The sequence below is a fragment of the Carlito syrichta genome, unplaced genomic scaffold (genome assembly GCF_000164805.1).
Source record: "Carlito syrichta isolate Samal-C Ts95f unplaced genomic scaffold, Tarsius_syrichta-2.0.1 Scaffold303001, whole genome shotgun sequence".
Taxonomy (NCBI): Eukaryota; Metazoa; Chordata; class Mammalia; order Primates; family Tarsiidae; genus Carlito; species Carlito syrichta.
In genome coordinates, this window is record NW_007247097.1 from 128,552 (window position 1) to 148,533 (window position 19,982).

Here is a 19,982-nt window from a genome sequence, read left to right on the forward strand (position 1 = left end):
CAAAAAAAAAAAAAAAAAAGAAAAGAAAAGAATATGCAATACTGTTCTTTTGAGAAATAACATCTTGCTAGCATAAAAAAAAGGATAAAATCACCAAAATTTTAAAAGTAAACTTTGGGGACAGTGACATTTTCAAAAATATTTTTTCTTCCTTCTTTGACATAAATACCTATGTTCTAGCAAGTAGACAATATCTCAGATCATTTTATCTTTGAAAAAGGTCTACTTTGGGTCATCCAGATACTCTGTGTCTCCCAAGGTGACAAAAAGGTGAAACAGGAAGCACACAGTATCACCTATGAACTATTCTAGCCAAAATAGCTTATCCTGAATCTAATTAAGTACAAAATCTAACTATCAATTTACTTCAAAGAGAAAAAACATGTTCAATGACACCAGGAGAATGCAGAATGTGGGAAATACTATAGGACAAATGATATAATTTCTTCAATAAATAAATAGTATTAATAAAAGTGTGGGTTGGTTTCTGATTAATACAAAATGTATCAAACAAATAGTTGTGTAGGCTACTGGATCCAGATCCAGGGAAAGAAACCATAAAAATACATTTTTGAGACAATCAGGTAAACTTGACTAGTTATTAGAGATATTAAGGATTACCGCTAATTTTGTTAAAGATGATAAATCACAGTAAATATTGCGTGATTTCTTTAAAGGCCCTCTTAAAAGAGGTTCACACTGAAATATTTACAGGTAAAAGACTACAATGCCTGGGATGTGCCTGAAAATACCTTACCGCACCCCTCACCACCTGCTCAAGGAGAAAGGATCAATGGAAAAACATTGGCTAGATGCTGATCATTACTGAAGTTGAGTGGTGGGCTCACAGGGATTTATCAAAGCATACTATAAACTTTTGTATACTCACAGTTTTCTTCTTAAATTTTTTGTTTGTTTGTTTTTTTGAGTTGGAGTCTCACTCTGTCGCCCAGACTGGAGTGCAGTGGCCACTCCCGGCCATCACAGCCTCGACCTGCTGGGCTCCGGCGATCCTTCCGCCTCCGCCTTCCGAGTAGCCGGAAGACAGGCAGGCGCTACCATGCCCGGCTGATTTTTTGATTTACTGTAGAGATGAGGTCCCGCTGCCCAGGCGGGTATAGTCCCATGAAAGCATCTAGTACCCTTTTGAGATACTATTACACTATCTCAGGAAGAGCACCACTCAAGGATGTATCCATGTCAGGAAAAAAAGGGGGAGGGGACTGAACGTAGAAGCTCACACTTGCAATTTCAGCCCTTTGGGAGGCTGAGGCAGAAAGCTAACTTAAGCCTCGGAGTTTGAGATCAGTGTGGGCAACACAGCGAGACCTTGCCACTACCAAAAAAAAAAAGGAAAAAAAAAACCCTGTAACATTATCTAAACACACTAATGCCAAAACATAAAAACCTTTGCATATCTACCCTGTAGGCTTCAATAACGTATCTTTAAGCTTCCACCTGGATGAAATTAGCTAGATTAAAGTCCAGTCCACATGTCAGATTTTTTAACCTTCTACTAGTAGTTAAATAGCTTACATATATTTCATGTGCATATCTTAATTATGACTGCTCAAAAGAATATGTCTTGCTTATGAAAGCTTTTTAGCTAACTTGTTACAAAATATGTATAAATTTTAGTTCTCAAAATATTCAATATCCTAATAGATTCATTTGACCTATCTACCAATCTACAAACACCACCAAAATAAATAGCATGGTGCCACAAAGCCTACAAGCTTCATGCAGTCACATCCATATGCACAACCATTTCTCATCTCTAATAATGGAGAAAAATAATACAGTGACACTTACAAATAGTTCTGCTCGTGTTTTTGTCCAAGGCTGAAGTTTTTACTTCTTCAAGTTCTGAATTAAGAAGGAGACAAAAGATATTTCAGAAATTCTTTCTTTTCCATGAAAATCCTCAAAAACTACGATTACATTTTCTGAATTTTCTCTAGCATAGTTTTGTGTGCTATCAAAACACTACCTGAACTAATTAACAGGAATCTCTCACAAAATAATGAAAGCTGCTTTACTATTCTGATCACGGTCACTACAATCCTCAATCATTAGTCTCAATTATTTGCCATCGCTAGCCAAAGGGTGCTACCTATAGACAGACACTCATTGAAAAGGGGCTCCTGTGGTCAAAAGTCTGAGAAAAGCCTTACACTACATTGTCTCTTTGGAGGTTCACAGTGCACATGAGCAGAATGCAGAGTTAAAGAAGTTCTAGGTAACAAAACGTGTCTAATCCATAATCCCCACCCTCTTATCATAAATGTTTCTTGCCAGTACGCCTACTAACATTTCATAAATACAGATATGTTTTCTGCTACAGACAGTTTTTTTAAGTGTAATAGGCTGGAAAACCAGACAAATAAAGACACTGGGATCCCATAATAAAGTAAGAGTCATAAACATGAAATGACCAGGGTAGCCAAAAATATGGGTGGTATTATATTAAGTCTCAAACAGGATAGAAAATTACTCCAATACAGAACTTGAATGTTAATTTTCACATACATATTTTAAAAATCAGAGAAGGTATGGGATCATTTTGAGTATCCGTTGATCATCAACTGGGATGCACAGGTGGGAGCCACGGGTCACACAATGTTTGGTCACTATTCTATCTTTAAGAATAACAGATGAAACACCATGGTACGGTCACTGCCCTGCCTGCCTGGGGATCAGGAACTGGGTGTTCTACCCTCCTCACTGGCTGGCTATGCAAGCCTAGGTGGCCTCTCTAGAGTCAGTCTCCTTGTATCAATTATACAATGACTAGGCTGGACTACAGTTTCTCAAGTTTCCTTTGTCTTTAAAATTACATGAAAGTAAGTACATAACTGAGGATACTAGAACTGAAAATTGTATCAAAATACTAAAGCTAAAAGATAACCTTTCACTCTTAAAATGTCTATTCTAATGCAGTATACCTGGACATTAGCCATTGTAACTCACTTGCTGGCCTCAGGTGTTTTCATAACACTCAGTACTAATTTTCATTAGGAAATGGATGAAGAGACAGTTTAACAAAGAACACAGGCCTGCATCCAGGTGTACCAGTAGGTGCCTGACCCTAGCAAATTAGAGTCGCTGAAGCTCAGCTTTCTCTTCTGAAAGAGAACCTACTGTTTAGGGTTGGTGAAAGGATTAAATGGGTTTAACTATGTAAAGCACTTATAACACTTGTAAACAACTCGGTAAGTTTAGGTTTTTTCTTTTTTAAGGGATTCCCGTCCTCCCACCCCCCACTGTAGATACTAACCATTTCTACCTCTATGACTTTGTAAATTCAGGTCACCTTTTCTCTGTGAAACTTAAAGTAAGTGGGTTGGACTAGATAACTTATGAAGAACTCCAAAATTCTTTGATCTATGACCTAGTGCACTGAACTATTTCACATCCACTGTCATTTCATAAGCAACAGATAATATTAATTCAAACCCCAAAACTACTAACATTTATTAAGTACCCACATACGATATTCTAAGTTTCAGGCTGGATTTAATCTTAAAAAATAACAACAAAACCCTCTGAAACTGGTATTATGCTCATTCTACAGATGAAAAATACTGAGCCTTAGAGAAAGGTTAAGCAACTTGTCCTAACACCCTTGAAAAGAGCACTCTCTCCCAGGTCTAGCTGATCCCAGAGCAACACCTCTACGTAAAGATAACTTTATAAGGGACCACAGTCAACACCCAGTTAGTTACTCAGGAACCCTTAGCAGATTGGTCGGATGTACTGACCTCCTTATACTACTGCACACTCCTAATGGCAAATACCCTAGCAATTCAGAAAGAAAGGGTTTGATCAAGCAGGGCTGAGTGAGGTCTGAGCGAGAGTCTGAGCTGCAACTATCTGGGGTGGCCGTGACATTTCGCCTGTTCGTGTTCGTTCCCGTTTGCAACCATGTCAAAGCGTGGTCACAATTAAGTTGCGAAAAGACGACAAGATGTACTTTTGACTTGCTCATATCTACATAAAACACATTTTGGTAAACAAATTACTTACTTTTGTAGCACATTTTCCTTCGTTTAAAATTTAAGACTGTAAAATTTTTGGAAGAATTTACTGTCAAGTTGAGCTGCATTAGTATCATAACTTCAGAATCTACTTTGCCAGTACAGGAAAGCTCGACCCGAAACACTGTTTAACAAAAGGTTTTTTAAACATTTTAGTTTCTGAACACCAACATTAAAGCCACATATGAATTGTATTAAACATTTTTTATCTATATGATTCATTTTTGCTGCAGTAAAACTAAAAATAATGCATTTAAGTAAATTAACTAAACAAAAGCTTTTAGAAATCTTATCGTCAGACTGCCACAGCTCCAGACATTAAGCATTTCATTCATCAAGGATACAAAAGTTAACATTAAGGAACAGACCAAGGCATAAATGAAGAAATAATTATAGCTCAACTTTGGCTCATGATTTTTAACACTCGGTCTCATAAGTCCTGCTCTTCCAATACATTAAAGCAACAGGATCATAAAGCAAACCCTGCTGACATTATCAGACACATCAGCAATAGTAACAGCAGAAATTATAGGCTAAAAAGGAAAGACAACTCACTACCAAAATACAAATTATGCACTGCTCCTAATGAAAAGAGTGAGTACAAACCTGTAAACAAATCTCATAAGCTGATTATGAATGACATTTCTAAATAAAACGTAATCCCTAACTGTAGTAATGGGATAACAGACTTTTCTGCATATCATTTTTTACTCAACTTTTCAGTTTAAGATTCTTTTTCTATAAATTTAGACTATATCATTCTACTGTCTGCATGAGTACATAGAAGATACGGGCATTCCTGAATTTCTTTACTGACCCATAAATATTAACCAGCCTTCCTATGCTTTCTTAAAGCTTATATTAATGCATGTCACTAATGACTGTGACAAAACTGACAGAAAAAGTTCCACTGCTGTGGCTTTTACTTTTAATTTTTTAAAATTTCCATTTTCTTAAAATCTCACATCCTGAAGAGTCTTTCGAAAAAGTTAGCTCAAAAGCAGTTAAACTGATGTAAGACACTCAGTTCATTTACTCAGACAGCTCCTAAGATAAACACTCAGGGAATTGTGAGAGAATGTCATCAGTACCAAACCAGCTAGACGCAAGGCTCAAGGGGTAGGAAGAACAAAAGGCGGCAACAACCGGAGGAAGAAGAGGAGGCAGGAAAAGGGCGATTACGAGTCTTGCAGAACGAGAAGGATGAACAGAAAAGAACTCACAAGCAGGAAAGGGGAAAAAGCAGGCCCACACAGGAGAGCAGTGAATGCAAAGGCCCGGCTAGCAGACGGATGTCGGCAGGGACTGTGGAGCACCAGGCAAGCACAGCTGCAGGCCGGGCAGGCAGGCAGGCAGCGAAGGATGCACACGCTGGGGAGACAGAACATTCTGCTGGTGGGAGTGGGGCTCTGTGGACTTGATGTCATGTGGTCAGATACACATGGGCAAGGATCATCTGGGCCAAAGAGTGGGAGGAACTTAATGGAAAAGGAACAAGAACAGGCACAGAGACGCCTGTGGAGGCCACTGCCAGCAATGTAGAAGAGGAAGAGCTGAGCACAGACAGTTCCGGGGGGATGGAAAAGAGAATGGTTTAAGACCATGGTACAAATAATCGACATTTACAAAGATTACTTTTCGAAGTACTTATACCTCTTACGCCTATCAAGTAAGACACGTTACGCATCAGAAGTTGGAACTGTTCTGGTTGGGATGTAGGGGACACAGTTAAAAACAGTGTGTTAACAGTCTTTCAAGACTCTTACTTACCTGATAAAGTGCGTGGAACCTCCCCCTGAACAGAAATGTTGACCTGGGGCATGTCCATGGCTACAAAATTGTCTACTTGGAATCCCAGTTTATATTCAACCTGTAAAATGGAGAGAAATAAACAAACTGGATCTGTGACACCAAGAAGGACACCATCAGTTTGGCTTCACCGACTAGCTCATTAACTAATCATGAGCCCTGAGTCTCTTGCATGTACAATAATCTAGCTATTTAAAAAATCCAAATTGTCAGACGCAGTCCTAGGAATTTTCAACTGAATAAAAATTCAACCCTGTAAGTTACCCTCTATTTTATGACCAGAACAGTACCAACACTCTCCCCTAAAACCTGCTATCTGGAACTCAGAAATCCTACTGGAGACTATGCAACCATCAACAGAGAAGCATTGGAGAGCCAGATGAGAAGAATCAAGGAGCTGAGACAGCCACGAACAGTTGCCAATGCCTGCTGGTTGAGAAGAGCCAAGCTTACAGGGCCTCCTCTGCTGGTAGGGGAAGATCTGCTCTGCAGGTCCACTCATGCAACAAGCACATTCCAGGGCATGAGTTTCTCATCAATATTAAAGTTACAGTCCAGCTTTCACCAGTAACAAAGTTCATGGTCGATCCTCATTGAACCCTGGATCTATTTCTCAAATGATTCAGAATCCAGAAAGGAAGACAGGTGACCAACGAGACGTTCCTAGAACACCACATTATCTACCAGTACCTGGCCTGGCCAATGTGGCTTAATAGAACAATCAGTATCAATAAATAATTATAGCCCTTTACTACAGAAAGTTCATGGAGGAAGCGGCTCAAACTGTAAATAGCTGAAATTCAGAATGGCTAGCGCCTTCAAGATCTTCCATCAAGCCTTGTAATTCACACTACTCTGTCCTACCCATGGAGTTTAGATAAGTATGTTACCCCTCTCCCATTCAGTGTTCACAAGGTTGGCTATGATGGAGGGCTAGGATTGGCAGAACCATGGGGCAGAAGGTTGGAACAAGAGTGGGAAGAAAGATGTTCAAGAAACCATTCTTTAAACCAGGCACGGTGGCTCAAGCTTGTAATCCCAGCACTTTGGGAGGCCAAGGCGAGATGATTGCCTGAGTCCAGGGATTCAAGACCAGTCTGGGCAATTTGGTGAGACTTTGTCTCTACAATAAATAAAAAAATAAGCAGAGTGTGGTGGCGTGTGCCTGTAGTTCCAGTTACTTGGAAGACTGAAGCAGAAGGATCACCTGAGCCCACACATTGAGTCTGGGGTGGTCATGAGCGTGTTACTGCATTCCAGCCTGGGTAGCAGAATGAGACTCCAACTCAACTCAAAAACAAAAACAAAAACAAAAAAACATAACTAGGAAGAATGGGAGGCAGGTAGTGGGGTGGAGACGGGGGGTGTTCCAAAGCTTTTCTAGCCTCATCTTTTAATGAGATATTCAAATATGGGTATATATGCTAATGAAAAAGCTTTTTAACTGATACATAATGAAGGGAAAGAGTATCATCCCAGGCTATAGGGGAAGGAGTGGTCCCTGGTCACTGGCTAAGGCAGAAGGTGCTGTTATCCATGGATAGGAAGGAGGGCTCAACCCAGGGTCTGAGTCCCCTTTGAGTTTCTCCTTTCACACCTGTTTAAAAGCGGCTGGGCTAAACAATGTAAGGATGCACACGTATTAAACTCTTCCTTTGCAGCTAGGATAGGCATATAAGCAACTGCTAAAGGCCGTATTTGCTGAATACCACGTCCACAAAAAAGGACATGTTCTTGGGGCAGCACATCAGTAACAGTGGTGCCTTGGCTAGAAGGTATTCATGCTCACCTTAGCGTGTCACAAAACCACTACTGCCACCAGGAGGTGCTAGAGAACCACAGCCACACAAATCTGGGCTGGGAATAAGCAGGCAACAGAACACTTAACAAGTGGCAATGTAACATTTGAGAATGCAGGCCCATAGCCCTACCCCACACTCTCTTCAACAAGAACACACGAAGGGCAGGCGCACACGAGAAACAAGCACAGTCAGCAAAAACTGGATTTGAAATCATAAGGCATGTGACCCTTGGTAAATTAGTAAATGTTCCAAGTTTCAGTTTTTCCGAAATTAGGATAATACATGTTATGAGGAACAAAGGACAACTGATGCAATACACCTATTAGCCAGACCCAGGTCTCTTCTGACCAAGGCAGACAGCCACGGCATCGGCATCATTCCAGAGCAGCCACCTTATGGCCAAGCTGTTGCAGGCACCGAGATTCTCACACAAACCCTTCTGGGCGGTCAAGAACACTACGACAGCCCTTCTGTCTGGCCCCTCATTTTGGAAATCTCACCCCTCTGAACAGAACAGCCTCTCACACTCCCAGCCTCTTCACAAGTGTCTCCCCACCCTCTCCCCCAGCCTGGCTTTCCTCAGAAGTCATCCCTCCCCCTGCCTACTTCCCCTTCAGTTCCTACAACACCAGGCCCCCGGGGCCTGATGGCGCGGCTCAGCATTCTTTAGGATCACGGGGTCCTTTCCAGACATCCCGCAAAACCCCTCGACTCTGAAGCTCACAGCTTCTACTCATACGGCTACTTCTCATGCCTCCAACACCAATGACATACAGGACTTCACAGAGGCTTCAGTCCGTGGCTCACTCTGTCTCCTGCCACCCTCCTGCTGCCTTCAATATCAAGTATTCAATATTCCTACATTCTAGAGAACTGCTCCCTAACCGAAGCAAACGCAAAATGGCCATTCTGTCAAAGACCCCATCGCTGTCTCTGATCACGCCACTGGTGCCTGCAAAACCCGTTCTCTGCCTTCACTAATGCCAGCCAGCCAACATTTCGGAGGCACATGTATGAGCCAGGGCTGGGTTCACAGCGGGGATGCGGCAGTCACTAAGCCACTTCCGGTTCCTCCAGTCCGGTCATGGCCACCTGGTTTCATGTTCCCTGCAGTCTGACATAATCATCCTGGCCCCTTCAGCTGGCCCCCTGACGCCACACCTCTAGAGGGTAGCCCCTAGCATCCTGACCGCCCCTGCTCTCCTGCTGCTCGGCCGTATTGAGGAAGTCGCCTCCCTAACCGCTTCCCTAACAGGAGGCGCCCTGATGCGAGGATGCCTGGCCTCCGGGAAGGCCCTGCATTCTGCTCAGCCATCCCCTCCCCACTGACCCCTTCTGTCTACGATTCTCACTCCAGCCTCACAGGCCCACATGGCTTCTCCACCTGCTGCCCTCCTGCTTCCTCACTCCCAGTGTTCTTGTCCCCTCTGGCCAGTACAAAGGAACCTCCTCTTTACCTTTTTTTCAGCCCCAGAGGATGCTAGCACGTCATCCTTTGCACTCCAGTCCCAGGGAGAGGTCCATTCTTCTCTCCAACGATAAATCCTCTCTCCCAGTTCACTAGAGTCGGGCTCATTTCTCCACGGATGGGATCTCGTAATCACCAGTTTACCTCTCTTGCTCTCATCTAATTTCACTCTCCTGCATGTTGGATTACCCCCAAGACACATCCACCTCATAATCCTGCAGTCCTCAAACCTAACAGATTCAAAGATGAATTTCTGTTTCCCCAAACTAGTTCTGTCTCCTTTATGCTAGTCTCAGCTATGGCAAGCAGAGAAACGGCTAACCAGGGACCCGAACCCCTAAGCAAGCAGAGTCCAGCAAAGGGGTCCAAGGTCCTGAGTGCAGCGATGAGGGTGGAGACAAGACTGGCACCAGGCATCTCAGTGTGCCAGGAGGAAGAGGAGGGGAGGAGGGAGGAAGGTGACCTTGTGAGTGGAGCTGGCTAGGGAGGGCACAGGAGAAGTAACCAGGGTTGAGGAAAAAACTTGAGAAGGCAACCCCTTAGGCCATGGTCAGCAGTTTGGAGGAATATCAAGTATGAAAGCTGGGAAGCCTGCCCTTTGCTGGCTCTCCTTCTTAGACACAGTCAAAAAAGGAGAGGCATGCGCAGTCTTCAGAAGATAAATTTTAAAATCACAATTTCTGGGATCAGAGAAGAAACTGTGAGCGACTGGAGTCCAGCTTCCTCTATTTTGGCATGAATCAATCTAAAAGGAGTCTTATTAGCCAACCATTAAAGAAACAAATCCGTTCAAAAGCTAAATTTATAATTTACTGAAACAAAAAAATTTGAACAGCAGTTGTTTATCTGAAAAAAGAATGAGCCAAAACACTTCAGAAAAAAAAACTAGAGAAAATATAAATATTTGAATAAGCTAAAAAATAAACATTTTTGCTAATCTTCCCTTACTTGGAAACAAATGGCAATTGCAAAAAGGCAGCTGATGAGTGAAGCCATTTCCTTCTGGAACACAGACGGTACAGATGTGAATTGAAGACACTTGTCTACAGTCAAACAGCCTTTTAATTTTTCTGAAATTACCAGAAGTAATGTCCTTCTCATAGAAACCTCACTCTGCAGGGGACACTGCAGGCTGGTCTCCAAGGGCTGTTGCTAGAACTCTGGACAAGTTCCCTGCAGACCATCCGAGACAATGATGAAGAATTCCTGAAAGCAGAGAACAGGACGGGTGGAAGGAGTATACTGCTATGTTTTGATGTATTTTTCCCCTTCAGTTATCTAAAATATCTACTGACACTTAACAGGCACAGTTAACATGCTGTTTTTCTTGGATGCTGGGGAATGTACTGGAATAGAGAAGTGACTAAGTATCTGTTAGAGCCTCCTAGTAGTCTGCTTTTTTTGAGTGTGTGGTCTTGTGAAAGAGAAGCAATACCAGAGTTCTACTCCCATCTGGCTAAGGCAGAATGCAATTAACACCACAGTCTTTCCTGACCACTCACTAGGGCATGTGTGACATGCATGTTAAGAACAAGACACAGCTCCAAGCCACTGAGGAGGCCACAATCTGCTTGGCAAGGAAAGACAGAGTCATGCCAAATGCTGGAGAAAAACACTATTAGCAGAAGCTGGGGCATGTGAAAACTAAGGTTAAAATATCCACAATGTTGAAGCGACACTCCAGAGAACCTGCAGATCTTTAGAAGAAATATTTCATCTTCTGGAAAAATCTTGAAGAGCAAGAACTGAGAATTTCCAACAAAGTCTTAGAGCTTGAGAGCCACGGTCTTCCCTCTGCGAGTTCATCACAGAGCCAAATAAGCAGGTGAAGATCCCGGCACCGTGTCTCCCAGGCTTCCTGTGTGACTTTCCCATTTCAGATCATCTCTGCCTCCCGCTTCCCTCTTCCCTACTACTCCCTTAAGCAAGTCGCTACCCAAATCTGGGTTTTAGTTTCCTCTCACAGGAAGTGCTCAATAACCAAAGTACAACCATGTAATAATACAGCTATCTGAAGTGGGGAAAAAGTACATCTCTATGAAGTGACAAAGATCTTTGACCAGGACGCATTGTCCAGTGCTCTGCAAACTGCAGAAAAGTATGCAGTCTGCAGGTGGTTAAAATATACATCTATGTGTATACACACACATACACAATCACCTATGCACAAACTGTCTCTAGAAGGAAAGACAAGAGTCAGATCGCAGTGGTGACTCAGGGAAGGGATTGCTCAGGGATGGTAATAGAAGGTGCAGGGGAACTATTCTTCACTCTACGCCCTTTGTGCCTTTTGAATTTGTACCATGTGCATAAAGTATCTACTGATAAGATTAATTCTTAAAATACATAAACTTTAATAATCAACTGGTGCTAACTCACCAGAGATTATGGCCTAAAACTAGAATTAGGAACTGCAATGGTGACCAAAGACCGAAACTAGATTCACACATACTTTTTCCTAGTTTTTTTTGGGGGGGCTATAAAACGTATTAAGATATAAGATGGTTACTTTGCTCTAAATGTTTATACCTGTTACAGTTAAACTTGTGAAATTAGTTTAGCTTTATAGTCAATTTTAAATTCCACTTATTTTGCCAGACTTAACTAATTTTACTCTATAAGCAGTAAAATATCTGCAAGATTCCAAGTGTAAAACTACTGTCCAGTGTACTCAACCTGTGCTTTCAGTCCAGAAACAGGAAAGTCACCACTCCTAAAGCAGCACACTCTAACTCTGAAAAGCACTAACTGCTCAGAAGTTTCCCATTTGTTGAGCTGTGCCTTGTGGCTTCTACCTGTACATCTCTTATGCAGTCAGTGCCAGGTGCTATACCAGGCACAGGGAACACCTTTTGAGGTGCTCAGTACCTAGGAGAGAGACAGAAAAGAAAATGATCAATTATAATACTCTCAAGAATATGACTAGGGCTATAAGAGAGGAGAAGGGCAATACAGAAAACGGCACCTGACACAGCTAGATGGGAGGTGACACCGGGTCAGTTTTGTGAGAAAAACAGGAGCTAATCAGATAAAGAACAGGGAAAGGCATCTGAAGCAGAACAAACACAGCAATGTGACAGATCACAGAGCATGGAGAAACTGCAAGACCAAAAAAAAAAGTGGTGCCACACGGCTGAACGGAAAGCAAGAGAAAGAAAGGCAGAGGGCAGATCACAAAGGTCTCCTAAGATATCAAGCGCTTTATTCTGGTAGCAACAGAGAGCCTCTAGGGTAGCTTTGCAGAGGACGTGACAAGAGGTCAGTCCAAAGGCAATGAGACCAGTTAAAAGACCACTTTCGCATCTAGGAAGAAGCAACGAAGGCCCAAAGGAAGGATGAGGCGCTGGGTCCCAAGAGAGGCAGGAAATGGATTTAAGATGTCCTTATGAAGTGAACCAACTAGACTTAGGAGGTGAAGGAAAAGGAAACTAGCCTCCCTTGTAGGCTTACAGCCTGGACACATTCTAAATGCTGATGGCTTCCAGCAAGTCTTCTGCTTCACCAAGAATATCACACCAGCCATACAGCAGCCCAGACTGCACTACTGGTGATATTTACACCCGCCAAGGAAGTAATTTTTAAGGTATGCTCTACAAGACAATGTGAACAATATGGGAGTACAATCAGAGCTCCTCCTGCCCCCAAATGTATACCATACCAATCTGAACCCCATTCCACCCACTCTCTTCTACTTCAACGTTCTTCCATCACAGGCTCCTAAGACTCAGGCATCCACGGCCACCAACGAGTCCTGAAACTTACTCCAAATAAAAACAGCCCGTCTATTTTTGCTTTCTTAAAGGAATGAGAATGAGAAGGCTTTATCCTGTTCAATTCTAACCGCCACTTCCTACATTGCCTTTTTATTCACAAATCTCTATCCACACACTTGCCCAGGCAACACTCTCATAACATATCAGCATTCTTTTTCCTAACATGTCCAGGAATATTCACATCCTGCTCCAAGTATCCAAAACAGAATTCACTGCTAAATATTTCACCATCTAAAAATATGCATAATATTTGGTTTTATATGGTATCAGTTTGTTTTTGCATTGTTTTATAATTTATAGAAAGGTCTTAGGCTGGGTAATTAATTTTAAAAAAGGTTTATCTGGCTCATGGTTCGCACAGCACTGGCATCGGCTGGGCGTCTGGTAAGTCCTCAGTAAGTTTACAATCATGGCAGAAGACAGAGAGGGAGCAGTCGTGTCACATAGTGAGAGGAGAACAGAGCAGACGTGGTGCCAGGTTCTTTTAAACAATCAGAGTGGGAATGACACTAAGCCATTCACAAGAGATCCGCCCCCATGATCCAATCACCTCCCACTAGGCTCCACCTCTAACACTGGAGATCACATTTCGGCATGAGATTTGGAGGGAAAAACAATCCAAACCAAATCATCAGCATCAAAGGTAGAAATAGGAGCAAAGAATTAACTATCAATTTTTGGTGAATATAAGCTTCTCTGCCTGAAAGATGTTCACAGAAACACTTAGATCTCAGACTTGCAAGGAAACTTAAAATTCCAGAAGAGCCACTCCACAAATGTGTAAAGTCCTTCTATAACACCCATATCAAATGGCTATCCAGTGTAGGTCTCACCTCTTTCAGTTAGAAGAAACCCACTGTCCTCCTCCATAGCAAGGGCTGCAAATTGAAACCTAGTTCTAAACACAGATGCAAAAACTAGTAGTTGAAAGGGAGGAACGAGATCTTTTTAAGGATAACTTCAAATTATCTCCCTACAAACTGCATATTAATCATAAGGGGAAAAATCTTAAAGTGGAGAAACCGGGTAAACAGTGTTCACAGTTAACATCACCAATAACGGGACAAACGGATCATCATGAAGGATAGCACTTCTGTGGTATGACTGCCGAAGAGACATCCCTGAGTTGAAGCAGAAGAAACCTCAGGCAACTCAAACTGAGGAGCATTCCACAAATAACTGGTCCGAATGTTTAAAAAATGTTAAGGTCAAAAAAACACTGGCTGGACACAATGGCTCATGCCTGTAATCCCAGCAACTTTTGGGAAGCTGAGGCAGGAGGATTGCTTGAGCCCAGGAGTTTGAGACCGATTTGGACAACATGACAAGACCTTGTCTTTACAAAAAGATCAAAAATTTAGTCAGGCGTAAGTCCCATATACTCAGAAGGCTGAGGTGGAATGGTGGCCTGAGCCCAAAAGGTCAAGGCCATGATGCCACTGCACTCCAGCCTGAGCAACAGAGTAAGACCCCGACTCAAAAACATAAAAAATAGCTGGGCTTGGTGGCTCAGCCTGTAATCCCAGAACTTTGTGAGGCCAAGGCGAGTGAACTGCCTGAGGCCGCGGGTTCGAGACCTGCCCAGGTAACTTGGTGAGACCTCATCTCTACAATAAATAAAAAACTAGCTGGGTGTGGTAGCGCGAGCCTGTAGTTCCAGCTACATGGAAGGTTGAGGCGGAAGGATGGCTGAAGGCCAGCGGGTCGAGGCTGCGGTGGCCAGGAGCGTGCCTCCAGCCTGGGTGACAGAGTGAGACTCTGACTTAAAAAAAAAACCAAAACGCCAGGCTCAGTGGCTCAGCCTGTAATCCCGTACCTTTGGGAGGCTGAGGTGAGAGGATTGCCTGACCCCGCGGGTTCGAGACCCACCTGGGCAGCGAGACCTCATCTCTACAATAAATCAAAAAATCAGCCGGGCGTGGTAGCGCGCGCCTGTAATTCCGCTACTCGGAAGGCTGAGGCGGAAGGATCGCCGGAGCCCAGCAGGTCGAGGCTGCGGTGGCCGGAGCGGGCACTGCACTCCAGTCTGTGCGACAGAGTGATACTCCAACTCAAAAAAAAAAAAAAAAAACACCATAAAAAAAAACCACACAAAGAAAAGTCGTGGAACTGTTCCAGATTGATAGGAAACTAAAGAGATATCAACTAAGGCAAAATTATTGGGATAACTGATGAAATGCAAATGCTTTAGATAATAATAACACTGTTAAATTTCCTAATTTTGATCATTGTACTTTGGATGTATAAAGAATGCCTTTGTTCTTAGAAAATACACACTGACATATGAGCAAGAGGGAAAGAGGGAGAGAGAGAAGGAGATGAGGAGAGAGGGAGGGAGGGAAGGAGATGAGGAGAGAGGGAGGGAGGGAAGGAGAAAATGGAGCAAATCGGTGATGACCAGTGAGTCTGGGGAAAAGACACACAAGAGGTCTTGTTATTACTCTTATAACTTTTATGTCTGAAATTCTATTAACATTAAAAGTTGCCCAAAACAGTTCACACAATGTTATGTAAGAATACTAAGAAATGTGTGAACCCAGTTTCCTTTAAGAGCTGGTGCCACTCACTGAAACTGTCTCAGCTTAATGTCTCAAGTGAACCTTTTCTGAATGATGTGCCACTTATTTTGGCACTTCACATCTCCAGGTCACCATTCACTAAATTATCTTAATTGTCTATGAACATCTCTCTTGACGTCTGTACTTGCAGTTTTCACCCCAAAGAGCATTCTCCATATTTAGATACCCCAAGGCAACAATGTTGGGCAGTTGGAGACACTCCTGGCTGCAAGACACACAGGCTGCACCCAAGATCCAAGCTAACTTGACTTTAGTCACAGCATTTCTGCAGCAGCATTTTAATGCATGTGTGTACAATAGTTCTGTAACGTATGTGTGAGTATATATAACAATAATATACATATACGTATGTATATAATCACTTTTACTTATGTGACTAGCAAACAAGTATAATTAAAATGTCAGGAAGTGAAGAGAAAAAATAAGCACCCTTACTCACCAGTGCCATCTTAGGAGAGAGAAGGGAGAAACAATTTGGCGATATCTATCAAAATTTTCAACATGCACATTCTTTGACGCAGCCATTTTGCTTCTTAGTGATAATTTGCTATCCAGAAATAATGCCACGAGTGCACAAAAATGTCTGGACAAAGACGGCCTTAATTCATTTATATACATACACACATATACCTACATATACACATGCATACATACACACATATGAACACACTTCTTTTCGTTTCTATATTCATCAGCAGCAAAGGCTGAAAAAAATGTATAAGAAATAGCAATGGGCCGGGCTTGGTGGCTCAGCCTGTAATCCCAGTTCTTTGGGAGGCCGAGGCAAGTGGATTGCCTGAGACTGCGGGTTTGAGACCCACCTGGGCAATTTGGCGAGACCTGTCTCTACAATACATTCAAAAATTAGCCGGGCATGGTAGCGTGCGCCTATAGTTCCGGCTACTTGGAATGTTGAGGTGGAAGGATCACCGGAGTCCAGTAGGTCAAGGCTGTGGTGGCCGGGAGCGGCCACTGCACTCCAGTCTGGGTGACAGAGTAAGACTCCAACTCAATAAAAAAAAAAAACAGCAATAGCAATGGTAGGTACATCAACAGAAGATCATCTACCAATTATCTTCAGTTCCTTACCATGGATTTTGCCTGCAAAACGAAGTGAGAAAAACTGTGTGTGACAGTGAAGGGAAGCACTGCTCGAAAGAGTAAAATATTATTAAAAAACCATGTGTCGCCAGGCTCGGTGGCTCAGCCTGTAATCCCGCGCCTTTGGGAGGCTGAGGTGAGTGGATGGCCTGAGCCTGGGGGTTCGAGACCCGCCTGGGCAACTTGGCGAGACCTCATCTCTACAATAAATCAAAACATCGGCCGGGCGTGGCAGCGCAAGCCTGTAATTCCGGCTACTCCGGAGCCCAGCAGGTCGAGGCTGTGGCTGCACTCCAGTCTGGGCGACCGAGTGAGACTCCAACTCAAAAAAAAAAACAACCATGTGTCCATCACTGAGGCCCTTAACAAATAACGATACATCATACATCCATACAATATCATATTATAAAGCCATTAAAGAGAAAGAGTGAAGAAGAGAAATAGAAAGAGGCCAAGATTTACTATTCGTTAAGGGGGGAAAGTACTGTATAACATACATGTCATAAAATAACTTTTTTGCTTAAAAAGAACAAAAACGGAATCTTGAAGAAGTTATACTAAACCATAAACAATTCCATCTGGGTGTAGAACTACAAAGTCTTACAGTTCTTAAAATAGTTCTGCAATACTTGGATTTTCCCAGTAATCATCACTGTTTTCTAAGTATAAAAAACTAAGGAAAAAAATCTATACTAAAGTGGTCAGATTTAAATAACTTGCAGCAAATATTAGGACACACACCACTTTACAACATTTTTTTAAAAAATCCTCTACAATAGGTATTTTTATTTCTAGTGGCAAGACTATTTTTATTTCCTAAATAAAATCCCATTCAGAAGCTGATAAGAGAAACTAAAGTCGGTTGGGTATGGTGAGGCAGAGGGAAGAGGGTCATGGGGGGAAGAATCCTCTCTGCCTCCCATTCAGTATCATGCTCGAGGAACCCAGTTGGTCAGAGGAAATGTGAGTAATTCAGCAACAAGTGACCTGGGCAAGAGGTCCGTAAGTCTTCGGGTTTTACCGCCTTACAGTTAAAAAGCAGCCTCACCACAGAACACATGGGTGGCCACGTCCGCTGCACCTTTCTTCCATCATCTCCCCACAGAGGGGAGCATCATATCCGCTTCACCAAAAGACCTGTCTCCCCAACTCCCCCACCCCTACCCAAATAGTTTTACCATAATAACAGTTCGGTTATTATCGGGGTCAACGTCCACTTTCCATGCTGGATCCCAATTTGAAAAGCCTGAAAGTGTTCTGTCATATGCAAATCACCTAAGCAAAGGGCACCTTCATGTTAAAGGACTTGGGACATTTCAGAGGAACAGACTAAGGACTTACAATATAAATCTGAAAAGGTCCAGTACTATTACATTATAGCACACCACCCATTGACCCTTTTGTACAGATGGCAGCTCACTCCTCAAATACAGCCCTTGTCTCTGGGGCCTGGGGGATCCTCCCATGACGTCTGTGGTGAACCACTCTCTTACCTTGGACTTCGCATGCCAAGTGAAGTGCAGGAAATTTGTCTCACTGGGTACTAACAGGTTAAAGGATAGAGCGTAGTGACTAATAAGGTCGTTTCTCACATAATAAAGTTCTGCATCAAGACCTAGAAAAAAATAGGGAAAAATAATTTAAACACCTAAACACCCTCAAAATCATACCTTTCGGTATTCCAAATACTAATAACAGAATGAAGATAATATTGATGTACAAATGTACGTCACAAATGGCCCTCCCATGTGCTGCCTTATGAAGCAGGAAGGACACTGGGTATTCTCATCGCCAACAAAGATGGAGAAACTGGGATTCAAAACAAGCATCACTGGCTAAAAATACGTATGCTGGAACCAGAACTCTGGCAGCCACTGTCTAGTGAGAGCCAGTGAGTGTGACACTCTTCTACACAGTGCTTCTTAAGGGACTGCCTACAAAGAAACATTTCTTCTTCCAAAAAAACTGATGTGGATTTAGGAAGAGAGATTCAAGCAAAAGAGAGAAAGGCACCTTGGTTAAAACATAAGCCTCCAACCAGAGATGACCTCTGCTTCCTCTGGCAGCGTTTACCATGGTCCAAAGACAGGTGTCTCACAGGCACATGTCGCCTTCCCTACCTAGACTACAAGGTGAAGAACACCACATTTTTTCATCATGTCCTTAGGACACAACTCTGCATAAGGCAGACACAGTAAGTTCTTGAACAACAAGTTAGTACTGCAGACAAAACAGAAATAAATGGAAAAGTCTGAGATGCTAGAGAAGTAATTCCCAAACATCTTCCACATCACCTTCCCAACAGGGGACACACACAACTACCAATACATTATCACATTCTTCAATGCCGTTACACTCTTTTACCCTATCTGTATCTTAGATTTTTCCTTAAAATTCAATTTTTTTAAAACAAAAATTTTAAAGGCAAAATTTGATTACTACCTTGAGTGTAAAGTCAATAGTTATTGGGAAAAAATACAAAGTAACCAAAAAACAAAACAATAGTATTAAATTCTAGCTAAATACTAGTGCCTACCAAGAAAGCAGTGAGCTGGAGTCCAGCTCATTGTTTACAAAAAGGAAGGAGTGGGGTATTAGTCAATGTTTGAGAGAGGGGGAAAAAAAAAAATCACAGAGGCTTTCTCCATGATAATCCAAAAGAACTGAAAGAATAAACGCAGGAGGGAAGAACTTTCTCTTGAATTCATTTACTGTTATATAAGTTCTGCCCAGGTGTCCCTAGCATATATATTCCACAAGCTGGAGGGGGAAAGGTGCCAAGGAAACCAGGTGAAATGTAAACTTCACACTTACTGGGGCTGTGCTGCGGGTCTGAAGCCTCATGGTATGTTCAGAGGTCAAGATGGGAACCTCATAACTTCTAAGCACGCTACAGAAACAACTCTGGTACAGGCATGTCGCCTATTAAATTAGTTCTCTCATTTCTGAACTGGATCTAATATAATCATTCATTCAGAAATAAGGTTTGAGGTTTATTCAAGGGAAAGCTGATGCACTGGCTGTGCAGTATTGCTTTACTCATCCTGGAGAGAGTACCAAGTGCTAGGAAGGAAAATGAGAGGCTTCTGCAAAGGCTCGCCCTGCTGGCAGGACAGGAAGTGCCAATAAACATCTGGGGGGCGCGGGAATGGCAGTGTTGGAGAAAGGGGGTCAAGAAGAAACTGTAAATAATTAAAATAATTAAAATGTGTTTATTTTTTAAAGAGCCGCCGGGCTCGGTGGCTCAACCTGTAATCCCGCGCCTTTGGGAGGCTGAGGTGAGTGGATTGCCTGAGCCCGCGAGTTCGAGACCCGCCTGGGCAGTGAGACTTCATCTCTACAATAAATCAAAAAATCAGCCGGGCGTGGTAGCACATGCCTGTAATTCCGGCTACTTGGAAGCCTGAAGCGAA

At 42.7% G+C, this 19,982-nt stretch overlaps 1 protein-coding gene across 3 annotated transcripts in view; it reads right to left on the minus strand.

Moving 5' to 3' along the window:
* RYK (receptor-like tyrosine kinase) overlaps positions 1-18,181 on the minus strand; it is a 62,805-nt gene extending 44,624 nt beyond the window's left edge. For all 3 annotated transcript variants that reach the window (XM_008057406.1, XM_021712000.1, XM_021712001.1), the window contains exons 1-4: positions 18,063-18,181; positions 5,808-5,907; positions 4,027-4,161; positions 1,813-1,866 (exon numbers count right to left, since the gene is read on the minus strand). In XM_008057406.1, the coding sequence (XP_008055597.1) occupies positions 1,813-1,866; positions 4,027-4,161; positions 5,808-5,865 (247 nt within the window). In that variant the 5' untranslated portion in view covers positions 5,866-5,907; positions 18,063-18,181. The remainder of the gene's footprint in view (positions 1-1,812; positions 1,867-4,026; positions 4,162-5,807; positions 5,908-18,062) is intronic.
* Between the last annotated feature and the right edge of the window lie 1,801 nt (positions 18,182-19,982).